Source organism: Ammodytes marinus (genome assembly GCF_949987685.1).
Source record: "Ammodytes marinus genome assembly, chromosome: 20".
NCBI lineage: Eukaryota > Metazoa > Chordata > Actinopteri > Uranoscopiformes > Ammodytidae > Ammodytes > Ammodytes marinus.
In genome coordinates, this window is record NC_137224.1 from 6,141,687 (window position 1) to 6,168,674 (window position 26,988).

General features: G+C 39.9%; 2 protein-coding genes across 4 annotated transcripts in view; one reads left to right on the forward strand and one right to left on the reverse strand.

Annotated features, from left to right (window-relative positions):
- On the reverse strand, positions 1-25,012 carry pgs1 (phosphatidylglycerophosphate synthase 1; the record flags this gene model as incomplete). Of its 2 annotated transcripts, none has more annotated exons than XM_080048678.1 (11): positions 1-483; positions 4,908-5,038; positions 5,185-5,333; positions 7,440-7,731; positions 10,906-11,105; positions 12,707-12,885; positions 13,341-13,530; positions 13,696-13,792; positions 16,647-16,724; positions 19,031-19,241; positions 24,897-25,012. In XM_080048678.1, 10 exons carry the CDS (start codon positions 25,010-25,012, stop codon positions 4,919-4,921), a joined length of 1,632 nt encoding a protein of 543 aa, XP_079904804.1. In that variant the 3' UTR covers positions 1-483; positions 4,908-4,918. The 2 variants fall into 2 exon arrangements, with proteins under 2 accessions (XP_079904804.1, XP_079904805.1); XM_080048679.1 differs by having other exon boundaries at positions 1-486.
- Positions 24,622-26,988, forward strand: part of socs3b (suppressor of cytokine signaling 3b) — a 6,255-nt gene continuing 3,888 nt past the window's right edge. The window contains exon 1 of one of the 2 annotated variants that reach the window (XM_080048682.1): positions 24,622-24,673. The gene's annotated coding sequence lies outside the window, so the exon portion shown is untranslated. Of the gene's footprint in view, positions 24,674-26,100; positions 26,180-26,988 lie in introns of those variants that run through there. The other variant, XM_080048681.1, reaches the window with a different exon arrangement.

Below are 26,988 nucleotides of genomic sequence, written 5' to 3' on the forward strand. Positions count from 1 at the left end.
TTAGCTTTGATTACTGCTGTAAACTCACTGGAAGAGATGAAAACTGTTAAAGATTAAGGCGTCTCGATGGACTGGAATTCTACGCCATTGCCCATCTGTTTACCTCCGGGTCTCTATTGCTATTATATACATGCGACATGTACCTGCAAACATGTATGTACAATGGTAGAAGCAGTTATTTTGAAATGCTGGTAGATAATACTGCAAAACCAGAAATCCACAGTGTGATGACGTCAGGGTGTTTATATATATATATATATAAATAACCTAACGGAGTAACAGATAAGAGTGCAGAAAAATCACAGAATCAGACTTTAAAAAAAGAAAAATCTTCACCCCTTGAATGCACCACATACATCTGGCCCTGTGTGTTTGTGCGTTAGATTCAACGATGAGGGCTGTAGCCAAGGTGAAGTCGGAGTGTCTGCAGGAGCGTACCGACCTCCATAGAGACGACCTCCTTCCTCAGGGCTGAAGAAAATTCTGCTGGTTGAAAAATACAGATAAAAAAAAATTGTTGAGTATTTTTTTCAACGTCTTTCTCATTGTTCCTACAATGTCTGGTATGAGCGGATCATGTGAAGGCTGATGTTTCAAAAAGCCACTTGTCAACGTTTTGAAGATATTTACAGAATCCTCAAAGATCCTAATCTAAATTATTATTAAAAGAAAAGAAAAAAAGATGATAGATGGAGGTGCAATAGTTCCTTGATGGCTTTGTATTATTTCTGTAATATATAAAAGAATGAAAAAAAAAACTAATAGAAAAAAAAGACATGATCATTTAACTCTAAAAAACAGTACATTTGCCTTGCTTTTTTAAATGAAGAAACTAAAAAAGTGTATTGAATTAAAAAAAAAAGGTACATAAAGCTTTATTCTGCTCACATTAAAGATGTATATAACTGTTTAGAACCCACAGTCATCTGCAGCACACCTGTGATTTGTCACACAGGGATAGTCCAATGTGTAAAACCAAAATGAGAAATCCCAGTTCTAGCACCGCTAGAGGGCAGGCGTGTCCATCACAACAGGCTTCATGAGTCTATGTTTTAACCCCTACGACCCTCAAGAGGCTGTTCAACACGTTTGGAAAGGCTCCAACCTGCTGTCACTACTGTCTAACAATAGGCCTCCTACTCTACAGATAAGTACAGGTTTTTTTTATAATCCTTTTATAGCTGCAAAGCTATTGTGTCCTTTTCAGGAAATAACAAAAAGAGAAAAAAGTGCACAGATCGCAATCAGGCAGATACAAAATAATGGACAACACTGAAACAGGTGGTTACGTTATCTATGAATGTTGCTGAGCAGGAAGTAGAAAAACCTAAAAATACAACACTGCATGACTTGTAGAAAACATGTGACGAAAGAAATTGGGGGAAAAAAATGTCAAAAAATGCTTTTACTTTTTTTTTTTACTGTATTGGTTTGTTATTGCCCTTTTAATAAACATTATTGCATTAATAACATACACATTTTAATTTTGACCAGCAGCCAGACCCTTTATATTAATAATTTTTTGTGCATTTTTCTTCCTATATCACAAAATCAGTATTAGTATCAGTATTTTGACTGATGAATAAGGAAACAATAAATAAAAAGTAACAAACACGACGCTGGGGTTTGCAACTGATATAACAGAAAATAAAAGCTGAAAGATACTTAGCTGTTTCGCAAACAGGAGTAAATTGTTTTCTCTTGTGGATGAATACACATGTGATGCTCTACTGAGTCTTTAAGAAAGCAGCCATTTAGTGGAATAATTCACCATATCGTGTATCAGAACATTGCCGGCGAAACTTGATCTTTGAACAACATCTACAGGTAGAAATTATAGTACGAGACAAAAAAAACACACACCCAAAAAAGTCAATGAGTGAGTGAGGGTGGAGTTGTCTGACCACATATGAAAACAAAAGTTTATCGAGTTCAGATGACATGACATATCTCACATTCAGCTCCATTAAATGCACACACCTCAAATTCATAATGAGCTCTCCAATGTCTATACTGTCTTCCATACTGTCTAGTATGCCAGTAAAAAGATTTAGGATGTCCCAGTACATGTCAAAAATACCTGGACGTCCTATAACATCCAGTCACATTCTGCAGTGTGAAAACCAGCTACTGTACAGCTGTTCTGACCCACAATACTCTTGTCAAATCGACTCAGCCGCCGAGAGAGAACAACCAGCGCTATGGACTGTGATAAATATAAGAGCAAGTCAAAGTAAAGATGTTATAGTGTTTCCCATTTGTATTCATGCTGCATGCAAAGTACATACTTTTTAAGGGCAGTTGCCGTATGTGGTATCGGAAAAAGAAAGAGTATGTGATATGAAATGCAGGCTATTGTGTTAGTTAACGTGAAAAGACGAAGCTATTCCACCATCGACGAGCAGTTTTGATTCATCTTGATAACGTCAACCAGAAACTTCCGCTTCTCTCAACCAAAACTATGAAAACAGTGCATTTGAAATGGATCAGAATTGAATAGTAAAACAGCTCTTTGACTGAGGCACCAAATGAAAACTATATTCAGAAATCCAATGCATCTTGAAGCTCTTTGAGCCTAATCATCTGTTTGTTCAGACTGACTGCAGTGGGTTGAAGGTGGAGGACAAGATAATTATGTTTACAAATATGTCTAAAGTTCAACGCGACATTTAAGCCCGAGGCCACGGTGGAGCTGTGTGTGTGTGTGTGTGTGTGTGTGTGTGTGTGTGTGTGTGTGCGTGCGTGCGTGCGTACGTGCGTGCGTGTGCGTGCGTCTGTGTGTGTGCTGGCGTCATTGTGTCAATAACAAGAGGATTCCCACAAGCCAATTTTCTAACAATAGGCCACACAAGTCTTTCAGTGCACAGCATTGTCATGTTTCCCGCGTGCACATTTTTTTATTTTATGTAACAGTACTCAGAAAGAAGATCTGCTTACGACTGTTTGCTTCTGGCAGCAGATCAATCAAACACAAATCCAGGTAACGATAAGACGCCACCCATTTACGGTCACAATCCAGCCGGGGACATTTCCTGTTCTGAGTGACTAGGAGAACAAAACAAAAACTTGCTGAGTATCATTCCGTCAATCTGCTGCTCTGATCTTCAAAAGTTTCTCCTTTTACTCGCTAACCCTAAAACGAAAAGCCCGTGAACCTAAATCCACAAAATCCTTCTCACTATGTAGTTTGGGGAGTTGGTTGCATGATATGCCTGAAAAGAGTTGGGCACATTCATCAATCAAAAGTGTAAGCTGAAGAGAAAAAAAAATCCAGTGTTAATACACAGCCTAGGGCTCTGTCAACAAGCAAGCTGCTTTCTACGATGGGTCACCTTTGTTTACATACCAGTTTACATAAACACTGGATTTTTTTCAGCACACACACACACACACACACACACACACACACACACACACACACACACACACACACACACACACACACACACACACACACACACACACACACACACACACACACACACACACACACACACACACACACACACACACACACACACACACACACACACACACACACACGAGGAGATATTCACTGATTTTGACAAAAAGTGATTTTAACAATAAGCGTGCTCCAGAAATCACTGACTCCACCTTCAAGTTTAGTACACTTCACAGAAATTTGGTTTAGATGAGGCGGGCTGTGCTCTGGTTCTTATGACACATTAAGTATTTTGAATCAAGAACGGCAGTTATCTGCCCGAACATTCTATAAAAACAGTGACTGTTGCCATGAACACGGTTTGATACACCCACACAGTCCTATCAAACTGTCTAGACTGTAGACAGTAAAAAAAAACTTTTCTTTATCATTTCTTCCTTTTATTTGTTTTCAATCAGATTTTTGGAAAAGCTTATTAAGACACCCAACTCTGAAAATATATAATGATTTTTTTTTTTAACTATTTTTAGACAAGGTTTCCAGAGGCTTTAACATCTCTTTTCTGAATGACGCTAAGATCTCCACTGTTGGCTGTGTTCCAGGCTGGGTGACTCCACCTCGCCAAGTCCTGACAGGACGTCCCGGTAACAGAGAGACCGCAGCGTTCAGATCAGCTCCATAACACGGAGCTGACTCACAGCAGTGAATCAGCCGACTCTGTGTCCCCGCTCTCGCCTCACTGATTTGGGCTGCTGGGAACACGAGGACGGGACCTGCGCTGTGGGGCTCGCCACAGTGACTGCAGGCATTTTTTAAGAAGCCACAGCCTGTTTTACTGTGTGTGTGTGTGTGTGTGTGTGTGTGTGTGTGTGTGTGTGTGTGTGTGTGTGTGTGTGTGTGTGTGTGTGTGTGTGTGTGTGTGTATGTGTGTGTGTAAGACTGTGCAGTACACTTTGTCCAGAGGTGGGTTTTTTGTCAACCAGGCAAAGAGTGCAGACAAATTTTTGTTTCTAATCATTACTGGTTGTGAACAAACTGTAAACACATAGGTATTTTAGAAGATAAAGGTTTTATCCATTAAATGATCAGTTGGACTAATACTTGGTAATACTATAAGCTCAAATACCTCTCAAATGTGATCACTAGCTGCTGACGTGAATATAGTTGACTTTTTACTCTTGTCACATAAAACAAGCAATTTAAATGCATCAATATGGATCTATTTTTTACTACTACTTTTGGTGGATGAGAGCTGTAAGACTCAACCAAAATAATTAGCGAAAAAACTTAAAACCCTCTGTAGTCTCGGGGGATGCTGCAGAGTTTGAAGATCATTTCTTCGTGATGAAAACATTTGAAAAAGTTAGAAAAAGTGCATAATAAAGGGTTAATGTTTTTGGACTATTTTTCTTCCAGTAGAAAAGAAAAGAAGTTTTAATGAGCCAAAGTTATTCTTGTGTGTGTAGTACGTATGTACAACTAAGTGTGTGTTTGTGTTAACCACCTGGGGGCCCCTCAGAAGAAGTTCTTGATGAGGGGAGTAACCAGCTTCACCCACAGCTTGACGTGGCGGTCTGGCTGCTCGAACGTGGAGCCCGACACCTCGCTGGAGCGCTGGTACAACGTCTGCTGCTCCTGAAAACACAGGTGTGGAAGTCAGTCACACAGAGTCATTCATCATCATTTCGGACTGCGCTTAAAGAAAAAATAAAAATAAAGAAAAAAAAATATATAAATAAAATCGTAAAAAACTAAAAAATAAAGAAAAAAACTCCGCCTACCTCATACAGCTGGCTCTGCAGTTCCTTGTTCTCCGTTACTATGGCGATCTGGGCCTCCAGGTCACGGTGAACCGAGCGGTAACCGAAATTAGGGGAACCAATCAGAGTGAGGCACGGCCGAGACTGCCCCTGGAGGTAATACCACAGACCTGTAAGGAGAGAGACGTTTCAGTCAGGACACACCACAACTAAAAAGGAAGCACATGCAGAAATCCCCCGATCCAAAACCCCAAAGAATGAGCGAGAGTGAGTGAGTGAGTGAGTGAGTGAGTGAGTGAGTGAGTGAGTGAGTGAGTGAGTGAGTGAGTGAGTGAGTGAGTGAGTGAGTGAGTGAGTGAGTGAGTGTGTGAGTGTTTGACTGTGTGTGTGTGTGTGTGTGTGTGTGTGTGTGTGTGTGAGAGAGTGAGTGTGCATCCTTGTCCTGAGGCTACGACAGAATGACTGTACAAGCGCTCAGCTCTCACGCTAAATACCACTGTTACCACATGAGGAACAGCAGAGCAGGGAACGGCGAGAGTAATCCAGTGTTTTTTTTATTTTCCCTGGGCCAAACTAAACTAGTCTGGACAAAGAGCCCTGGATTAGAGCCTAGCCTCTTGTTAACCACACTGATGTGGGAATTAGTGCTGAAAGTATAAGTCACGTAAATCAATCCACAGAAAGTAAAAGCTGAACAGAAATATACACTACACAATGGCCACATTTTGTGGCTCAAATTGACAGAATTTTTGAAAAAAAAAAGAAAATCCATCCACTACTGTTGTCTTAAAATAGTTGATTAATCGATATGGGATTTAGGTTTATCCATGTTATTTAAGGATGTTTCAGTCCCTTCATCCCTTCACACAGTTTTTATATTTCTATTTTTTTTCTATTTTTCTGCGTTATCACTTTTTTTCTGTGGCAATGAAAAAGGTAAACAAGGGATTTTGAAGTTACTGTGGACGCGTTTCTGGTTTTGGACATATTTGTAGGAGCCTGCAGCCTCTGACTGGCTGTTTGCCATTGGTTGAGAGCCAGCCAGATACTAAATAGAGCACGTCATTTATCTGTTTATCCTACTAATGTTTTCACAAGGCACTAATTCTGCTTACTTAACATTTGCTATCGTTTGTTAGCGACTCTTAAATGATATCATGCTATTAAGTTTGTTTCACTTGGTACCAAAAATGCATGCTAATGGACGGGGTGATATCAAAGCACATATTTCTACATTTTTGGCATATACAATTTTGACTAAATAACAAACAACTGAACTAAACTGCAATACTTTTATATATTTTATTTTATTTCAACCTCCGAATTGGCACCAGATTTATTCTAAGATCCATAATTATCTGGTAGTGTTGAGCGTATTGATGGGTGTTTCCACTCATCAGATAAACTGTATATTAATCACAGTTTTGCGTGTGTTATTAAGAAAGTCGACGTAATCTTCCTGCACAGCTTCATCCTCTAAAAACAACACAAGTAAAACAGAAGCAGTGCAGGTGCTCGTTAGTGGACTTCCAGGAAAAACAACTCCCTCACTCTCACAATGAGCTGGAAAGACTTTAAGTTAACGACTCCAGCAGGCTCCACCACAGCCTCTACTGTATGTTTACTGATAATCACTATTCACTGGTCAGGGCAAAACAAAACCTCCCCGCTGCCAAATCTCAGTTTCCTGCTTCTCATGTGTAAAAACCTGATGTTTTTTCAACCAAGTATGTTTATACAGTACATACATACATATTTCCACTGTTTGATATCACATGGCATTTAAAAGGCGGAGTCAGTGATTCTGGAAAGGCTTGTGGTCAAAATCACCTTTTGTCAAAATCAGTGAAAATCTTCTCACAATACACTAGCGGTCCATACTGTGTGTGTGCTTTAAAAAACAGCCTATATTAGATATTGACTGAGTTTAGCAAAAATCAAGTACACTCCAGAATCACTGACTCAACCTTTCAAATCGAATCAAATCAAATCAGTTTTATTTGTATAGCCCAAAATCACAAATACATTTGTCTCAGTGGGCTTTACATTTCATACAATATGATACAATATGACACCCTGACCTTACACCCTTAGCTCGGCTGAGAAAAAACTCCCAGTAAAAACCCTTTACCGGGATTAAAAAAAAATTGAAGAAATCTCAGGGAGAGTCGACAAAGTAAGGGATCCCTCTCCCAGGACGGACATACTGCAATAGATGTCATATCTTTAAATATCCTTCAGTTATGTGTGTGTGCTGTTGCCTCCTCCAGTCCCACCTTTGGCGTGGAAGGTCCACAGAGCCCGGTGGTACTCGTGCAGGTGTATCCTCTCCTGCTGGCCCAGACGGAGCACCTTGTCATAGAAGCCTCTGGCGATGTGGATGTAGGCCTCGGGGATGGCTCCGGCCGCGCCTTTGGCCCCAAAGAAGCCGTTGACCTCTGGGGAGGCGGTGAGGATGTGGTAGCTGGCCCCGGCCCCCAGCACCAGACGCATGTACGCCTGGGTCAGGTTGAAGTAACCCGATGTGAGGAACACAGTGGAGTCCGGCCCCGCGTCTGATAGCAGGCGCTGGAGGGTTAGAGTGAAGACAAAACGATGCGTTGATGATGATTCAACACTGTCCATTAAAATATTATTACTATATTTTCCTTAAAAAAAAAAAGGTGCTACAAGGAACTTTTAATTATTTCTGAAACAGTCAAATTTTTCCTCTGATGGTCATAAATTACATGTAACAGCAAACGAGACCATTAGTGCAAATAATTACAATTTTATTTAGTTTTTCTTAATGCCTTTGTCATGGGTACGCTCACCCAGGAAATACAGGTGGCGTAGTAAAAACACTACCGCTTTTGTCCAAAGGGGTGCAAGAATTAACACAAACTAAAAGTTCCTCGGAGCACCTTAAAGGGATAATATTGACTTTTTTTCTTTCTATAACTATAATTTATGTATTTGAATGTATTTATTTTACTTTGCATGTTGCTGGTTGTTTTAAGTCTTGCCATCAAAGGTTGTATGTGCTGAGTATATCTCCTGTCTGTATAAATAAATATAGAAAAACAACTTGTTTACAGCCGCGTCTCTAATTACCGCTGTGAAAAATAAACTGGTTGCTATGCCATTAACTGAGCTGTTTATTTGTGTTTTTATTACTACTGTACAAACAGGCATTATTATGGAGACCATCCATCAGCAGAATTTGTCACATTTACCTTGATAACAGTAAACATAACAATACCATAAAATCCGGTTTAATACTGGAGTGTGATTTATTTCCATACTCGTGTTTGCTCACGTCGGATTTCCTTTATTAATGACTGTATGATCAGTTGGCACTCCTTGACTGGAGTTTGCAAAATGAGAAAATGTATGTTCTATAAGAGATTCATAAAATCCGGATTTTTATATATATTTGTCTATTGTCCAACCCTAGCTGATTAGCTGTGCTTTTTATATTTAAAATAGCACTTTATTAGTGTTTATTCTCCTTATTATAAACCAGTGTTACGAAAAGTCTAAAGGTAAAAGTCTGATTTTTTTTTTTTTTTACAATAGATCAACTCAGTAGACAAATTATTGAATATATTTTCTGGTTTAAAACTAGAAACTCATTTTCTCTTCTTCCTGATTTTTTTTCCCTACTTTATTACAGGAATCTTTTCTGATGCATGAAAAGCTTGTTTACTGTAAACTACAGTCGTCAGCTTCTCGTTGGGATGCGTGCTGAGACGCTGTTGATTCAACTCTCTGGTCGTTTGTAAGACCACAGTTTGTTCTGTTGTTATAGTGAATCTCATACATTCCTCTGAGGATCAAGTTTTATTGCGATTCATTCCCAGAACATGTGACTAACAAAGGCTGAATAAACGGACAAATATTTATTCATGCTTTAATAGTCACATGGTTATCAGTCACTTATTATAGGTATTAGTCACATGATGACTATGAAGAACCTCCATCTAATGAAACTTTTTACTTAAAAAAAAGGTATGAAAGCAACAAGACACAAGATGAAAAATTGCTTTTTAGAACTTTTATATATTGATTTTAACCTTTTTTGCCCGTTTGTACATTTTCAAAGATGCTACGATCCACAAGGTTTTTCATATTGGCCGAAACGGATACTGTTCGATATCACAATTATTATTTAGAAGAATTGCTGATGGAGATATTATGTGTAAGGTTATAAAGTCTTACACAAACCAGCAATTCTCATTTAAAAACAGCAAAAATAATACAAAAAGGTTTGAATGTATTTGAACTAGAGGTGGGCATAGATTAATTTTTTTAATCTAGATTAATCTAGATTAATTTTGGAATTAATCTAGATTAATCTAGATTAAAATGGCTCATTTGAATTCATTCATAATATGTGTGTGCTCCTAAATAATGACTCAAAGTAAGTCTTTGAGAACGTGTTTCTCAAGCCAGGTGGCGCATCAGACCAGGGGCTCATCTCCTGTTTCCAACATGCATCACAAACTGCTTGAGGAAGCTGTTCTACTATGATAATTGGTGATGAAAATAAATAATGTTCAACAAGATGTTACTTAGTAACGCGTTACCGGCATCGGACCTCTTTTTTCAGTAACGAGTAATCTAACGCGTTACTATCTCCAAACCAGTAATCAGATTAAAGTTACTCATCAAAGTCACTGTGCGTTACTTTTCCTGTCATTTTCCTTAGTGAAACATTTTACATAACTGCACAAATGACTGCGATTGCGATTTTATGTAAATAAATGTGCGCGCATGTGTCTCTAAACTCTCCAACTGCTCCAACCGCTTCTCTCGTCTTTTTGGTAGCGCCCCTCGTCTCTGCCATGCAGCGTGTGTGTGTGCCTGTCTGTGTCTGTGTGTGTGTGTGTGTGTGTGTGTGTGCAGCAGCATTACGGCCGAGTCGAACTGTGGCGCAAAACAAAGTTTTCCCCCCGATGAAATATAGCGTCTGCTATGGGGATATTTAGGATTCGGGTACGGTGACGTTGACGTTGAAGAGATAGAAGTGTTTAAAACTTGGAAACTTATAGTCACGTGGCGACCGGTGGCCACACACACCCACCCTGCGTTCCAATACCCGATTGTGTCGTGGGCAAGTGATGGAGAGAGAGAGAGCGGCGGGTGTGTGAGAGAAGCTTCGCCCCTCGTCTCAGCGTGTGTGTCTGTGTGTGTGTGTGTGTGTGTGTGTGTGTGTGTGTGTGTGTGTGTGTGTGTGTGTGTGTGTGTGTGTGTGTGTGTGTGTGTGTGTGTGTGTGTGTGTGTGCAGCAGCATTACGGCCGAGTCTGAACTGTACAAATGACTGGCTCCCTGAGCCGAACAGGAGGTGGAATAAGAGATTAACGGCGATATTTTTTTTTATCGCCGATAAGAGTCTGGCGTTAACGCAGCACGTTAACGCCGATAACGGCCCACCACTAATTTGAACCCACATGTTTTGACTTGTTATATCACATATTTATAGTCTTAAAATTTAATTTTCTTTCATAGTTAACATATTACATTTCTAAACAAAAAGGAATGTGGATTGGTACATGGATAGGTATCCGATATCCGATGAGTGGACTCAAATGAAATCAAATCAGTTTTTATTTATACAGCCCAATATCACAAGTCACATTTGCCTCAGTGTTCTCCACAGTCCATACACCATATGACACCCTTTGCTCCACTAACTCAATACTCCCAGCATAAACCCAGTCCCATCCCTATAAACTATGCTCCTTCCCCCCACGCCTCACCTTTGTGACCTGCTCGTCCACATGGATCCCTAGCGGTTTCATCTGGACCAGAGGAAAGACCCAGGTGTCCTCCTCCGCCTCACTCATCCCCTCATCCTCTGAGTCCTCCCAGCGGTTAGTCAGTCTCTGCCTCACGTGGGCCGTGTTCACCACCTCCATGATGCGCTGCCTCGCCGCCACAGAGAACTCCTGTCTGTTGCCTGGAGACACACAGACGTGATTAGTTTACACACGGCGGGTGACAGTTAAAGTGTGTGTGCAGATGGAGACGGGTCAAAGTGATCCCTGGGTCGCTTTGCTCCGGGTTGAAGGGAATAAAAAACGCAACCTCAGCTAAAGAAGTTGTTATTGTGGAAAATGTTTGGTTCTGACCGGCTGGAAAAAATGGCCCATAAAAGTTTTATATCAGGACATTTCTTAATAGTTTTAAAAGATTTTCAGACAGAAGGAGGATTTCATCCCACATAAAGGAGAAGACACAGTGGAAGTAAAACATCACATGCAACATTTCCTCTGCAACATTGTGTGCTAAAGCAACCAGCAATTTGTTTAACGATCAAAGAAATGTGTTGGGGTAAATGGTAAATGGTAAATGGTAAATGGACTTGACTTATATAGCGCTTTCTAGCCGATTTTCTCAGCCCCAAAGCGCTTTACATATCTTACCACATTCACCCATTCATACACCGATGGTCTCTGATTCTCAAGTCTGGAAACATAAAAAAAATAAGAATTTACTAAAATCTTCTCCTCCACTGTAGGTGAACAATAAAACGTCCTGCCCCACCACTGTATCACTTTTTCTTTTATACTATTCTTTAATACGGCATAACGTCTCACAGAACGTGAAAGTCATGGTAACTTCTTCTAGCAGCCAAAGCTTCCATGTCAGACAGATCCATCACATTGAAACCAAATAACTCCTTCGAAAAACTAGAGTCATAATCAGTTCATTAAAATCGTCATTCTTACTAATGTTTCATTCGAAGTTAACCAGTGTGGGTGTTTTTCTGAATAACTGTGTGTGTGTGTGTGTGTGTGTGTGTGTGTGTGTGTGTGTGTGTGTGTGTGTGTGTGTTCTTCTGAATAACTGTGTGTGTGTGTGTGTGTGTGTGTGTGTGTGTGTGTGTGTGTGTGTGTGTGTGTGTGCGTGCGTGTGTTCTTCTGAATAACTGTGTGTGTGTGTGTGTGTGTGTGTGTGTGTGTTCCCGGGTCCATATCGTCTTCCAGCAACACTGTGACATCACAACTCTATTCCTGGTGTTCGTTTCCACAGCAGTCCGGTCCTGCAGACATGATGTCATTCACTCCTCAAACTAACATCCTGGCAGTGTGCGCTCCAGTTACGGACACACAGCACAAGTGTGTGTGTGTGTGTGTGTGTGTGTGTGTGTGTGTGTGTGTGTGTGTGTGTGTGTGTGTGTGTGTGTTGTGTATGCTAGTTTGTGAGTGTGCGCATACGAAAAAAACCTGACAATTTCACATCCGGCTGCATTGCTAGCGAACCGCAAGAGCTCTCTCCATCTTTCTCACTCTACATTCTCTCACACACTGGCTCACACACTGGCACACACACACACTGACCATCATCTATTCGCCTGTCTAAGCTTTCAAGCTCCATTAGCGAAATCCATCGGCTCCACTGGCTGAAAACCAGGCCAGTGCCACCGTAACTGAGCATGAAGTGTCAAAACATGTTGAAGGGTAAACACGTGTCTGTGTACACACACACACACACACACACACACACACACACACGCACACACACACACACAGACACACACACAGACACAGATTGTACCTTTGTACGGGTGCACCATGCCCTCCAGCATAGTGACTGAGTCGTCAGGCTGAAGCTGCAGTGAGATGTCTCCCACGGCCTCCACTAGGTCTGAGAAGAAGTCTGCCACCTCTCCACAGTTCTCCAGCAGAACGTAGCGGTCCTGTCTGTTAGTGAAGTACGAGTCACTCAGGTTGGCCCTGGAATACAAAGAGAGGAAGATTTAAAGAATTGTCTCTTTACTGTTGGCAGACAGTAAAATAGCTTTTCCATTTGAATTCAGCCACAAAAAGATATGTAAACACCATATTGGTATATCATTGGAATACAATTTTTTTTTTGTTTCCACCAAAAGCTGTGGATTTAGTAGTTTTGTAAGCGCAATGGGTCATTTGGAACTGAATTAAAACAGTAAAAGACGCTAAGCCTGGCACCATGCCCACTGGGTTTGTAGAACACCTAGTGGTGTAAACTATGAGCCTTTCCTAACAATGGTGCCTTCATGTTGATTAGGAAAGCGTTGTGCAAACAGAACATGCACCAAAACAAGGTTAAACAAAAGGTGAAAACAGACAGGGGTCAGTTCACTCATCTACTGATCTGTAATATAGACACACAGGTGAACACTAAACTCTCTGTCAATGAATGAACCAACCCGCTGATGATGATGCTGTCGTCGAACAGGTAAACCTTGATGTGCTGGACTCCGATGGTCTCGTTGAAGCGCTGCGGGACCAGCAGCTTCAGCAGCCCCCTCAGGTCTGGAGTGTGGTACAGAGACACGCGCATCTGGGAGGTGAAACGCTGCAGCAACGGCAACAGCATGGTCCGAGAGTTCACCTGGCCTGAACATTAAAACACACAGTGTATATGTTACAATCAGGACTCCCTTGAAAAAGAGGTTTTTAATCTCAATGGGACTTTCCTGGTTAAATAAAGGTTAAAAAATAAAAATAAAATGGTAATCTGGAACAACCAGCACACAGAGAGATCTAATGGATTTAACAAACCTCGTGAGCCGCGTGTGTAGTCTATCAGAACGGACACCTTCAGGTCAGGATGGCTGTTGTCCTGTGAGCGTAGCAGAGCTTCCTCCATACAGTCCACCTTAAAGCAAACAACAAACATGGTCAAAATATGATTAAAACGTCATTGCAATGATTAATCTCTCCTGTAACAACTAAGCTTTCAAAATAGTATAATTGATGCAGTAGACCCAGATATATTGCTTTTTAATCCACTGATTATTCTTTCCTATTAAAACCTACATTTCCCACAATGCAACACTAGCCACTGACACCCTAGCAGAGATGACTAACTGAATTTTAAGGTCATTTTGAGCTGCCTCCGGAGCCACTAAAGGGTCGATACAACTTCATAACTTTGACACAAAACAAATCACTGCCATGTGGGAAAGCTTTTCAAAGTATTAAACGACAAGTGTTGAACTCTCCACTGCACAAAGCCGTTTTAACTTGGATTCATTTGCAGGGCTGAAGAGATGAATTGAAAAGTCGATTAAGAGAAAATGAATAAGTTACTATTTAATTACACGCGTAATCATTTAACTCATTTATTGAGCTAAACATCCAAAACATTTATTCTTTCCAGCTCTTCAAATGTAAGAATTTGCTGCTTTTCTCCATGTAATAGCATCGTAAACTGAACATCTTTTGGGTTGTTGGGACGTCACATTGGTCTCTGAGAAGCAGTGATTATATTTCTGTCATTTTGTAAACACTAAACGATCCAACATGTAAACAAGAGATGGATTAATCAATAATGACAACAGCAATTAGTTGCAGCATTTCCTAATCTTCTCTGCATTTGGGAGAACTTGGCTAAAGCTTCACACTGCTCGGCTCCTTGTCACATCTGTCAAGGACATTTTACTACAAAAAAAAAAGATGTTTCCCGTCATCTGAAATCCCGTTTTCACTTCTCACTCCAAACTGTTGTTTAGCAAACCACAATCCGAGGTTTGATTTCCTGTTTTTTTGTCAGCAGGTGACATTTATTGTTGCTGTTGTTCTTTGAAATCGAAGCAGTCGGGTCTCGTGTAAACAGGTCATTAAATGTGTCTTCATTCGAACACTTAGATCTTAGTGTCCTTTTATTTTTTCTTCACACTTGGTCCCAGTGTGTCTGTAATAAACGTTTCAAGATGGAGCCGCAAAAACAAAGTAATAGATTAATGATTATAGATTAATTGGCAGCATTTATCAAAACACTGGCAGCCTTTTATCGTGTGTTGCAGAGCGTGGGAAAAGCATGAGTAATTCTCCTGTGTGCGGTGTGAGAGAGGAATCGGCTGCTCTTCAGAGGGCGACACTGGTAGCAAAGGCTTCCTAAGTGGGCGAGCTTGGCATTTGCTCTCTCCACCTTTGGCCAAATTGTGCATCTGGTGACCAAACAAATTGGTCCTACGTCATTTCAGAGTGCTTGTTTGCAATGCCAGTAAGACATTCCTTGTTTCCAGTAGAGAGCTCTTTGGGGACGTCAAACAGCATCCACAAACACTTCCAGAAACGTGATAATGAGACAGAGGACACTGAAAAATGTGTTGATCTTTAAAACTTTAAAGCAAAGAAGCAGCATTTAAGCCATTATAACACTCTCTCCACCAACATTACCAGGTGAAAGTGTTTGTTCTGTAGTGATTTTAACTGAATAGTTACAGTAATATATACACTGTGGCCCGGGGTCTAGATCAGGCCTGTTAGATCATTTCATCAGTCCCTCCCCATTTATAATTATTTCACCAGGAAAAAAGATTTAAAATTTATGCAGCTGACGATATTGTCTTGTTCATTCCACACACACACACTCTTGTTCCTCGTCAAAACCTGCTGCCCACATTGCCCACAATGCACTGCAACAACAGACATGTCACTCGGAGCTCCTGGTGTTTTAAGCTCATGTGGTCTTGGTTTGGTACCTCTGTTAGAGATTTTTATTTTCAGTTTTTAAACTTTTACTCTTCATCACACTGTTTGGAGCAGCAGCCACAAAACACTTAACATAACTTTTCACAAAAAATTCAGTAGTAGGCCTACTCCAAACCGACTTTGCTGCGTACAATTGGCTGACATCCTACAAAGCACTTTGAATGATCTTTGCATAACGTGTGCCTTGCTCTACAATCTCAGATTATTCTAGATGTGTGCACCTGCGTTAAAGTAAACACACGCTGCACAGGTGTGACTGGTAGTTTCTGCACCTTTTGTGCTTTGGCCTGGGACCCGGGGGGTGCGTTGGTCAACCGTGGCTTTCCGACAAAATCGCACCTGCAGTATGCATTCTTCAGTCCAAAACCACTGAATGTACTGATATTTTTATGCTGAGTTCAGTTCAGTACATTGTGCCCAATCACAAGTAAAACTTGGACTTGAAAGTTAAAGGCACATGGACTCACTGGATCTAATTGACTCAACAATTCTAGTAATCCATCATCCTGTGAGGTTGGCGAGTTTGGCAGCGATCGCAGCTGATCCCGATGCTTTTCTAACTGTAATTAAACATGTTTGACTTGTCAGTGCCCTTTTCAGTAATTTACCCTGCGTTAGAGAAAATACATGAAAAACAGCTGAATCTGAGCATCGGTCCAGACTGTGGTTTTTCTTCTCTCTGGGTTAGTGTTGTTATGCGAGGCTTTCCAAGCATGAAGAACAGCGGGCCATCGCATGCCAACACTGGTCTCCCTTCTTCCCATAAACCCTTGCATTGTGGGGTCATTCCTTGTAGTTTTCATTCTGAAACAAAACCACAGTGCGGTTCTCCTGGAAGAGGACGCTGACTCATATTTGCTGGCAACTCTTAACCAGCTATTTGGCACGCGCCCGGGCCTTTGGGTGCCATTGTTCTCACCTGCCCCGAAAAACTAAAAAACACGTAAATCTCTCCAGAGTTTTTAGCCTCTCGCACACAAACACAAATTCCACTTTTTTTTTCTTCCCCTCACCAGTTCTTGCTCCAGCTGACCCGTCCCCAGATACAGCGAGGCCATCACCACTCGCCTCTTTGCAGTCTTGATGCGGGCCTAGAGAGGGGGGGGAGGGGGAGAGAGAGAGAGAGAGAGAAACAAACAAACACAACAGTTGATTAATGACTTGTGTCAATGTGGGTGTCAGGAATCTGGTAACACAATTTTCGATAACAGGACATGATAATCTGTCAGAAGGTTGTTTATTTCCTGCCAGTTACAAACAAAGAAATTCAAGCAAACTAACCAGATTCCTCAGGCCGTAAGAGTCTTCCCACACTCGTTAATTTTATATGTAAAAAAAGAAACTCAAAACTCGAAGATGTTATCGTTTTTATAATGTGAGAAAATAGGATGTGTTTTGTTTGAAACGACAGCTATTTTTTGGCAGTCGAGTGTGCAGAAAGAACTGCAAATGACAACAACATATGCGAACACAAACTCACTCTGGTTCTTTCTCAGATCCAGTTTTGAAGGAGCTGGACAATTCATTATCTAACAAGAGTTCTGGTTGTATTTGAAGTTTTGATAAATAAATTTAGTTCATGGTGTTCACAGGATTAAGAAAATTATTTAGGTTTCCATTTGTTACCAGTAAGGTATGTGAATCATCAAGAATAACCAGGGCATTCTTGCTAATAGGGCTGCAACAAATTAGTATTACTTTCATCTCTGATTAATCTGCAGATCTATACAATGACAGAGTTTCCTGAAGCCCAAAGTGACATTAATGAAGATATTTATTTTGTCAGAAGACCACATATTTTCAGGTTACAATAATATAAGAACAGAAAAATTTGCATTTGAATTATTTAGTCTTTGTTGTTTTCACTTGAAATTTCAATCATTGATTTCCTGTGCGGATCAATTACCTTTTAATATCTAGTTTCTGGAAAGTAGTGCAGTCGAATTAAATGTCACACATAATTAAGTACAAAACAATTGTTTTGTGGTTCACTTCCATTGTTCTTAAGTGAAAGCAGAAAGATTTTAAAGAGAGATCCCCTTTAAGAGATTTCAAACTCCATGTTGAGAACTTTTTGCTTATTCAGACTCAAGTTGCCACCCAAAAGTAAAAAGAGTAAGAGGACTCATTCTTAAATCTCCATTAATGATAGCATTCTATCCATTCTTTCTAAGTTACACTTGTTTGATAGGCGTTATACAAATAGAGTTTATCATTATTATTATATTATTATGAAGGAGCATGACATCCTTTACATTTGCATGATATTTCTTAACATACACCAACACCAGCTGAGGTCCTGTTGCATATTATAAGATCCTGAATCATCCAGTGTTTTTTTTTGTGCAGTTTTACACAAGTTAATAATTACATGAATTGGTTTTTATTTGGCATATGGCGTTGCATGAAATAACAAACAGCCCATCGACTATTAGTCACGAACAGTAAACCATAGTGTGTGTGCGTGTGTGTGTGTCTTTGAGAGAGCAATAAATACAAGAATACAATGCTTTTGAGAACAAGCTCTCTGTCAGGCCATGTCAATTAAGATAAACAAATCTTCCTTAAGCGCCCGTGTAATGTACTTGAACCCGCTATCAAATCATGTCTTACTGTAAATTACACCCATCATGACTCATCTGAGATTTAAGGTGGTGTTCTATGTGTATTTTTAGACCTCATTATAGACAATTATCTACATTTATTAGAGTCGCGTTCTTCCAAAATCAACATTTAAAAAGGAGTTGATTTTTTATTTTATTTTTATTATCCTTTCGGACAATTCCACACAATAAACAATTTTCTCTTGCAAATATTCATACATCATACTTTGTGTTGTCCGAAGGGAGACGGAAGAAGCCAAAGGCTTATCAGGTCCCGCCTAAAATAAATTTATCGTACGTATCAAAACATGATGACTTATAATGACTTTGCATTACACTGGAGTGATTGGCAGCCACTAAAGCAGCAGTGTATTAATTGAATTCCTGTTTCATTGTTTCCTGGAGCTGCTGAATAGGCTAAAGTTAGACGAAACACAAAAGGGATTCCAATGTGGTAACGCACAGCAGGTGTGGAACGACGCACAGAAATAGAAACAAAATACTATCAAAAATAAATAAATAAGCAGATTCAATTTTAAGAGAGGATTTGTTTGTAACAGATATGTAGGACTTTGCATCTCTGCCAAATCAGGTGTCAAGAGACAACAAGAGAGTCTTCTGGGAATCTATCACTTCCTCAAATACCTTTGACACTTTCGCTGCCTCATTTGCCACCTGTCATAACACCACGATGACGCCACGGAACATATTTGTAAAAGTCAACATTGTTTCATTTATAGTTGTGTTTTCTTGATTCCTTTTGGCAGAAGAAGCCGTGAATGCCACAGACAAACCTTCATGGCCTGGTAGAACTGGTCCGGCGAGGTGAGGATGTGTATGTGGGCTCCGGGCACCTTGAAGGCGGGTACGTGCTCCTCCATCCATCTGAAGTGGGCACAGAGGCCGTCGCTGCCATGAGCTCCGGCCGAGCCCGCGGGCCGAGAGACGCGACGCGGGGCCGGGTCGGCTTCGGCCAGGAGGGGCGCCAGCAGCAGCACGGAGGAGCTGGGGGGAGAACATGGATATGAGATTATTTTTATTTATTTTTTATTTTAGGATAAATCACAAACAAACAAAACAGTTTGGTCACCGAAGCCAGGGCATAAAGCTTAACATCTACAGCAGTGGTGTCAAACATACGGCCCGCGGGCCGGAGATGATTTAATCCGGCCCGCGACTTGTAGAGCACACATTTATGAGCATTTCAAAAAAAAAAGTAAGTCTCTAGCCCATTCCTGTGAGGAGATATGAATTTTTAAAGAAATAACCAAAATGCTCACTCCAGCCGCTAGGGGGCAGCCAAAATTTTAAAAAGCACATTTTAGCAACGTGGGAAATGGTAAATGGCAATCTTGCTTCACCGCTATTAATGTTTCCTCCAGTGCTTTATGGCAAAGTAAAAACCAAAAAAAAAAATATATATATATTTTTAGTGCTGAACAATTAATGTACTAGCAAGCGCGATGTGTCCGCGGCTCTGCACACGCGAAACGAGCAGGAGCATACTAGTGTAGGCCTACAAGATTTATTTCCTAATTTTCCATGCTGCTTTATTTTTATGTTTTAAATTGGGACAAACGAATTCCAAAACAACAAATAACTTCTGTATTTAAAAATAAATCAAAACAGTAGAAGTTGCACTTTTATTTAATTGTATTTTGTACTGTCTGCATGTTTGCACAAAATGTGTCCCTGTACATATAGTAAACAAAATTGGACAACTGTAAGGTCAGTGCCTGTTGTATTTGTGTATTCAAATAAACAGTTGTTTATTTCATTAGTGCGTATATTGGCATCTTTGAGCAAAATACCCCCAAAATTTTTGCTGCGGCGCTTCGCGCCGCACCTCCTATTCCCTTGGCCAGCAGCAACCTTTACTAAGACATTTCCTGGGGGGTACAGAGATCCCTTGTGATCCATGATAATGTAGGTTACAAATGTAGGCTGAGTGATAAAGCATATTACTGAAAAACAAAGCTAGAGATTTGGAGTTGACATATGTACGTTATGTTGCCATTATTTTACTGGTCCGGCCCACTTGAGATCAGAGAGGCTGTATGTGGCCCTCGAACCAAAATGAGTTTGACACCCCTGATCTACAGTCAAGACACATGTTACAGGTTACTTTCCTAGTATTCCTAAGAGGGGATGGACACAAAATCAAAGTATCACCAGCATGTCATCACAGCGGAGATATGAGTTTGAGTTGGTTCTGATGAGAATGAAGCAACAATGTCTTGAAACTGTTATTGAAAACTGACGAATTAGTAGTTTTTGTGCTGTGTGTGAAGAGCTTTGTCATTTGAAAAAAAGGTGGAGTCAGCGATTCTAGAGGGTGCATGTTGTAAAACCCACTTTTGTCAAAATAAGTGAATGTTTCCTCACAATCCGCTTTTTGCTGAAAAAAAAAATCTGGTGTTAAAACACAGCCTAGGCTCTGTTAACTGGTATGTAAAGACAGGGTATGTCAACAATAGGGGGCCCATTGTAGCTAGCCACATGCCTGTTGACACAGCATATAGTGTGTATTAACAGCGTGGCATATCACTTTGGGTATTTTGTTATCATAAAAGGGGTTCTTATTCATAAAGAGATTTCAATCTCAGCCACTCAACTACACTTTCTACGACTGTCGTCACTGATTAACAGCTTAGTATTGTCCCTTCACTTTGGTCCTTAAAGTTAAGAAACTTTACTACAAGGTCAAACAATTGTCAATACAGATTATAGGTAAGAGGCTGTGAGAGAATACGCCAATGTTTTAGTTATAGAAAGATGTGCTAGACCAAATATAATTGGTCCCTCCAAAAACTTATTATTTTCTCCATTTCTGTGATAATTTATTCCCTTTTTAAATTTAGTAGCCAAAAGTGTGACTGAAATAGTTACCTCTTTCATGAAAAAAACTGGCGTCTAAAATTTTGAAATGAGACCTGTATCTATCTATGGACGTGGGCGTGCCTTCAAGTTGCCCAGGGAGACCATGTCGGTTTTAACATGTCAGGTTTTGCCGTATATCAGAGGGAGAAAATAGCTTCTCAGGCATCATGTTTCAACAGCCCAGCCTTGTATGTCACATGTTGGAGATTCCTTCGGGCACATACATGAACACACAGTCACACCTCATAAATGACATGTCGACCTGGCAGCCAACCATGACAAGGTTCCACCGACCCACCAGAGGCTTGTGAGAGCTGCAAGTTACAGTTACTTTCATCATTGATTAAAGGTGGAGTCAGCAATTCTAGAGAAAGCTTGTTATCAAAATAATTTTTTGTCAAAATCTGTGAATATCTCCTCACAATCCGCTAACTGTACGTACAGTGTGTGCACTAAAAAAAAAATACAGTGTTGATACACAGCCCAGGCATGTTGCTAGCTACGGTGGGCTCCTTTTGTTTACATACCCTTTGTTTACATACTAGTTTACAGAGCCTAGGCTGTGTTTATTTACACCAGATTTTTTTTTTCAGCACACAGACACACAGTACGGACAGGTGGGGAGATATTCCCTGATGTGACAAAGTGATTTTGACAACAAGCGTTCTCCAGAACCGCTAACTCCACCTTTAATAAGACAATCACAATTTCAAAGCAAGTGGAAGAACGTGTCTATTCATTTATCTTCAGTAGAGTCGACTACTGTAACAGTGTCTCCCTAAAAACATCAATCGCATAGCTGAGATGATTCACTAAAACAAAGAGAGCGGATCACAACAACACTGAAGCTCTGTCTTTACACAGGCTTCCTGTCTGACAAATAATTGATTGGTAAATGCTACTGTTGGTTTACGAAGCGCTGAATGGGTTGGGGGCAAAAAGACATTTCTGATCTTCTGCTACACACAATGAATGAACCACCCAGAACTCTCAGGTCTGCTTTCTGTCCCCACAGTCAAAACTAAATATGGAGACTTCTCCGTTTGCTGATTATCAAATCAATTAATTCATTTATTGCGCTGTTACTTTCATTTGTGTATTTTATAACAGTTTTTTCCTACTCATACTTTGATGTTTTTAATTATATACAAACATCATTTTACAATGTGTTTTTCTTTTATGTTTTATGTAAAGCACTTTGAATTGTCTTGTTGCTGAAATGAGTAACATAAATAAACTTGCTTTGCCTCGTTTGCTGGATAAAATGTCAGAAAATATTGAAAAAATGCCTGTGATCTTTCCCAACAGCTCATGGTGACGCATTCAAAATGTCTCTTCCAACCAAAAGATATGCAGGTTACCATCCCGGAATATGCAAAGGACTAAAAACAACAATTTAATCCTCAAGGAGCCATGAGAAGATGTAACAGTGTGTGCTGAGTCGTTGAGTCTCTCTCTCTCTCTCTCTCTCTCTCGCTCTCTCTCTCTCTCTCTGTGTCCTAAGATTCAACCCCCACAACACCACAGCCGCCTTTTGTCCGCGCCATATAATCTCACTATTTGATCTGACAATGCAGCCACATTAAATAAAGACATGGGCGGAGTGTTAACCTCAGACATGGCTGTGACCCTCAAGAGGCCGGAAAATGCTTTTATATATTTCCCTACGACCAAAAATGTGATCCACACTAACGTTCACATGTTGTTTACATTTTTGGTTTTCTGGATTTTGACCCACAAAAACCATCGAAAAGGAAACGAAAAGTCACACACAAAAAAACTGATAAAAAGACAGTTTGGGGCTTCTTTCCAAAGCCGCTGTGCTGAGTTAGAGACACACACAGAGGGGATTTCCCTGTAGTTTTAGGATTTGAGTCCCATTATAAAACACACAAATCATTGAAAAGAGCCATAATACTGTATACATAATACTGCAATATGAAAGACAAATTCTTCCTTGTGTGCATTTAGCACATTCTGAAGTCTCTGTCTTTTACAACATTGCCAATCACAAACGTTATCTAAATAAGGAGCAGTTTGAGGAGCGCGACTTGTCAGCTGGACTAAGAGTCTTGCCAGTATGGTCTGTAAGTAGTGACAGATAAAGACAGTGTGCTAGGAGATAAGGAACACACATTGACATGACCATGAATCCAGCTTCCACCATAAAACAAAGAAAGTTGATTTTTGTTTCAATCATCCCCATGAACGTGGAACACCAGACATCATCAAACTGTAATATAAATATACTGTAAGTATATTAAGTAAGGATTATCTTGCAGTGTACCACATAAGGAAGGGCCATGATTTGTTAAGAGTAGCTTGGATGGAGCTAACTTCCTTATATATAATGACATTAGATGCTAATTTAATAATGCAGTGATGAGCTGAGCTGTTGACTGAATGCCCCACATCCCTGACCTTGAAGCATGTGATAAAAAAGACAAACACTGTGTGAGTGTGACTGTCATCTGATTTTTTCTCATATTTCAAAAAAATTCCCCGACTGGAAGGAAACTTGTGAACATGATCTCATTACATCTTTAAAGGATTTATATCCTCATTCCTAGCAACAGATGGTGATTCACTAAGCAAACTGGAAAACAGTCAACTTATTCATTCAATAATTCAGTATTACTACAATTATGTCGTCATGTGGCAAAATATCCTGCATGTATGTGGCCTACACTAGGTGGCCAAAAGTATGTGAACGCCCAAGCATGACAGACCATGATTTCCTGCCTATAAGTTAACATCTAAGTGATTTCTATGAAGGTGTTTTCACTAAGTTCTTGGATCCTGGCTGCAGTGATTTTCTCCACATTCAGCCGCAAGAACGTTAGCTGAACTCGGCTACCTACGCTTCGGGCGACACAAGGCTTTGCTTCACACTCTGAAAGCTCTAAAAAATAAATCTGGATTTGTGCCCATAGGCCATGTTGAAACAGCACAGGGTTTCCCCAAAATGCTAGAATTACACTGCTGTCGGACGCCACTAACTTTCTAGAGAACACACAAATGACACCAAATAGATAGATGTTTTTCCAAGAATTGACTCGCTGCCATTTTATCAGGAACTTCCTGTCAGGAAGCCAAAGAAAATCACATGCAACACAACGCTATCTTGAATTCTTGAATGCTGGTGATTAGACTAACAGTGTCCTCAGTTCCTTTTCTAAACACAGTATGTGAAGACAAAGCAATGAGCACAGATAAGAATAAAATTAATGGTGGCTGAATTCCTGTTTAGCTTGGACCTGGTATTGGGCATGAATGGAACAGAGCCATTATTAAAAGTTAATCTGTACTTCTGTGAAAACATGAATACAATCCTTTACTGTTCTATGTTTTTTTTTTGTATTTTTAAATATAAAGTTATCAGCCGCCCTCACGTCACGTGCTTATTTAGCAGCAGGTGAGCCAATCGGTGACCTCACCTGTGTAAAACGCATGTCAACTCTTTCGCCTTTGGTAAGTCATGTCACATCATGACATAACAAGAAGAACACCATGTGCAAAATGACACATGTGGGAGAAAATCTCCACTTTTACTGAAGGTAAGCTTCTTTTTTTAGGACATATAGATTGTATATAATAATGTAACACACAATTAAGCTACAAATTGGCGTCTCAAACATTTAAAAGCGAAATGAGACCAAGATAAGGGCTTAAAAAGTCAGCATAGTGTCAGTGCAGTAGCAGTGACAACATTAGCAAGGCATGCTTTTAACTGTTTTCTCCTCGTGCCCGTGTACTCGTACAGTGCCCGGTGCCTCTTACCCTCCTCTCCTGTCCCGCGAGCGGAAGAGTCGGTCAGATATTCGGGTAAAGACCCCGGCGAGGGCCGGTGTGTACACAGAGTACACCAGCCTCCTCCAGGACATGGGAGCCGCCATCACTGCTGCACAGGGACAGACTTTGAATCAACTTTATCGACACAAGAGCGAGTTCACAGACAACACTGACAGGCTCGTAAAAGCTCAGACTGGTAACATTAAAATGTTGCAATTAGACACATTTAATTAATATCCCCTATAGAAACACACAATAAATCGTAATATATCATATTTATATATATTCTACTCATTCATAAATGTGTGTATGTTTGAGAAATGGTTTTTGCCTTTAAATGACCTCTAGTGGCCAACCTGCAAACTACCTTATAACAACTCAAAAGTCAAATGTACCCTGAATGTAGCCTAAAAATGTTATTCTGCATGCACAAATCTTCAGAGAGGCACACAGCATAGAGTACATATGTTATGTATATGTGTTTAGCTATTTAATGCATCTGTAGTATAGGCCTACAATGAGATTGATCTCTGCCCTTAACTATCAGAGCACAACAGGTTTCCATTGATGTGGTGTTAGTGTATGAATGCAGGTGTGTGTTCAGGACAACAGGTGGTTTCCTCTGACTGGAACAAGACTCTTTTTTTTATAGAGGTTTTTTTTTTTTACAGGCAATACTGGTAGGGTTAGTAGGCCTATACGAGATGATCATAAGTGGTAATATAATTGTTATTTTGCTTTTGCTCATATCCAACGGTGGAAAATAAAATTCTACATTTCAGAAGGAACATACTGTAATTTTTACCACATTGACTGTATTTGACGGCTACATTTACTCAACAGATTGAGATTTCACCCAATAACATTAAAATGCTGCATAAATGAACTAGTAGTAGTAATAATAAAACAATGCAACATACTGTACAATAACACTGACAGGGGCCATTCTGCACAAACTATACTTTTGCTTATAATACATTCAGTGCATTTTACTGAAGAAAAAAACATGCCCCTCTAGTTAAGTAAGAATTTGAATGCAGAACTTTAAAAGTATTTCAGGGTCAGTAGAGCGGCATAGATGGGTGTTGCTCAAGAGCACTTACAGTAAGTCAGTCGCTTCCTGACAGAGCAGGGCCTTAGGGGCAGGATCTTTAAACATTAGCTAAGCTCGTAGAGGGTGAAAAATGTTAATCATCAGTCGCGCTGTGAAGACAGGCGACAATAGAGTGAAAAGATGAACTTCTGAAGGCTGGTCTAAAAACATATATAAGGTAAGGAGTTATATGTTTATTCTGATTGGGGAAATAAATGTGTCACCGCAGCACAACAGACAACAGTTTTTTTTTTAACTATTACAATAAATCTAGTTAAAGAATATGTCAAATACGTATAACAGCAGACTAGATTTTTGAAGTGGTAGAAATAACATCTACTCAAGTACAATTTGAGGTATTTAGGTGTTTTATTGTAGTATTTCTATTTGCTTTAGACTGACTTCACCAAATCTCAGAGACAAATATTGAACTTTTTATTCATATGATTATGTTATAAAACATTAAATTGCTGTGGACACATCGACTGTGTAAAATGTTTGTAAAGTGTAAACGTTCTACTAATAATGAAATAGAATATTTTCCAAAATAACACTTGGACTGAGATCAAATATAATCTGTAAAATTGTTGTGCATCAGCAGTACAAAGTAGAAAAAACAAACAAATATTGGATATCAATAAACGGATATTACAAAATTCAAATCATTAGAATAAGGCCTACACAGCAATATATAACCAAATTACTACATAACAGTATTAGTAGGCCTGGTACAAATAACAGGCCTATATTAAAAAAAAGTATGTTAACAAATATGTGCATTATAATACAAAATAGGCTACAACACAATACATAGAGAAAAATAGAAATAACATAAGAAATGTGGAAAAATAAGTTGCACGTTGCTTCTTGGTGAGTTGCACAGATATGGATAGTTGCATTGCATATAGAGCTCATCTTACCACAATTATATTGCGGAATGTGTAGGCCTACTTCTGTTACAAATGTGCATTTTACTTATGTATACTT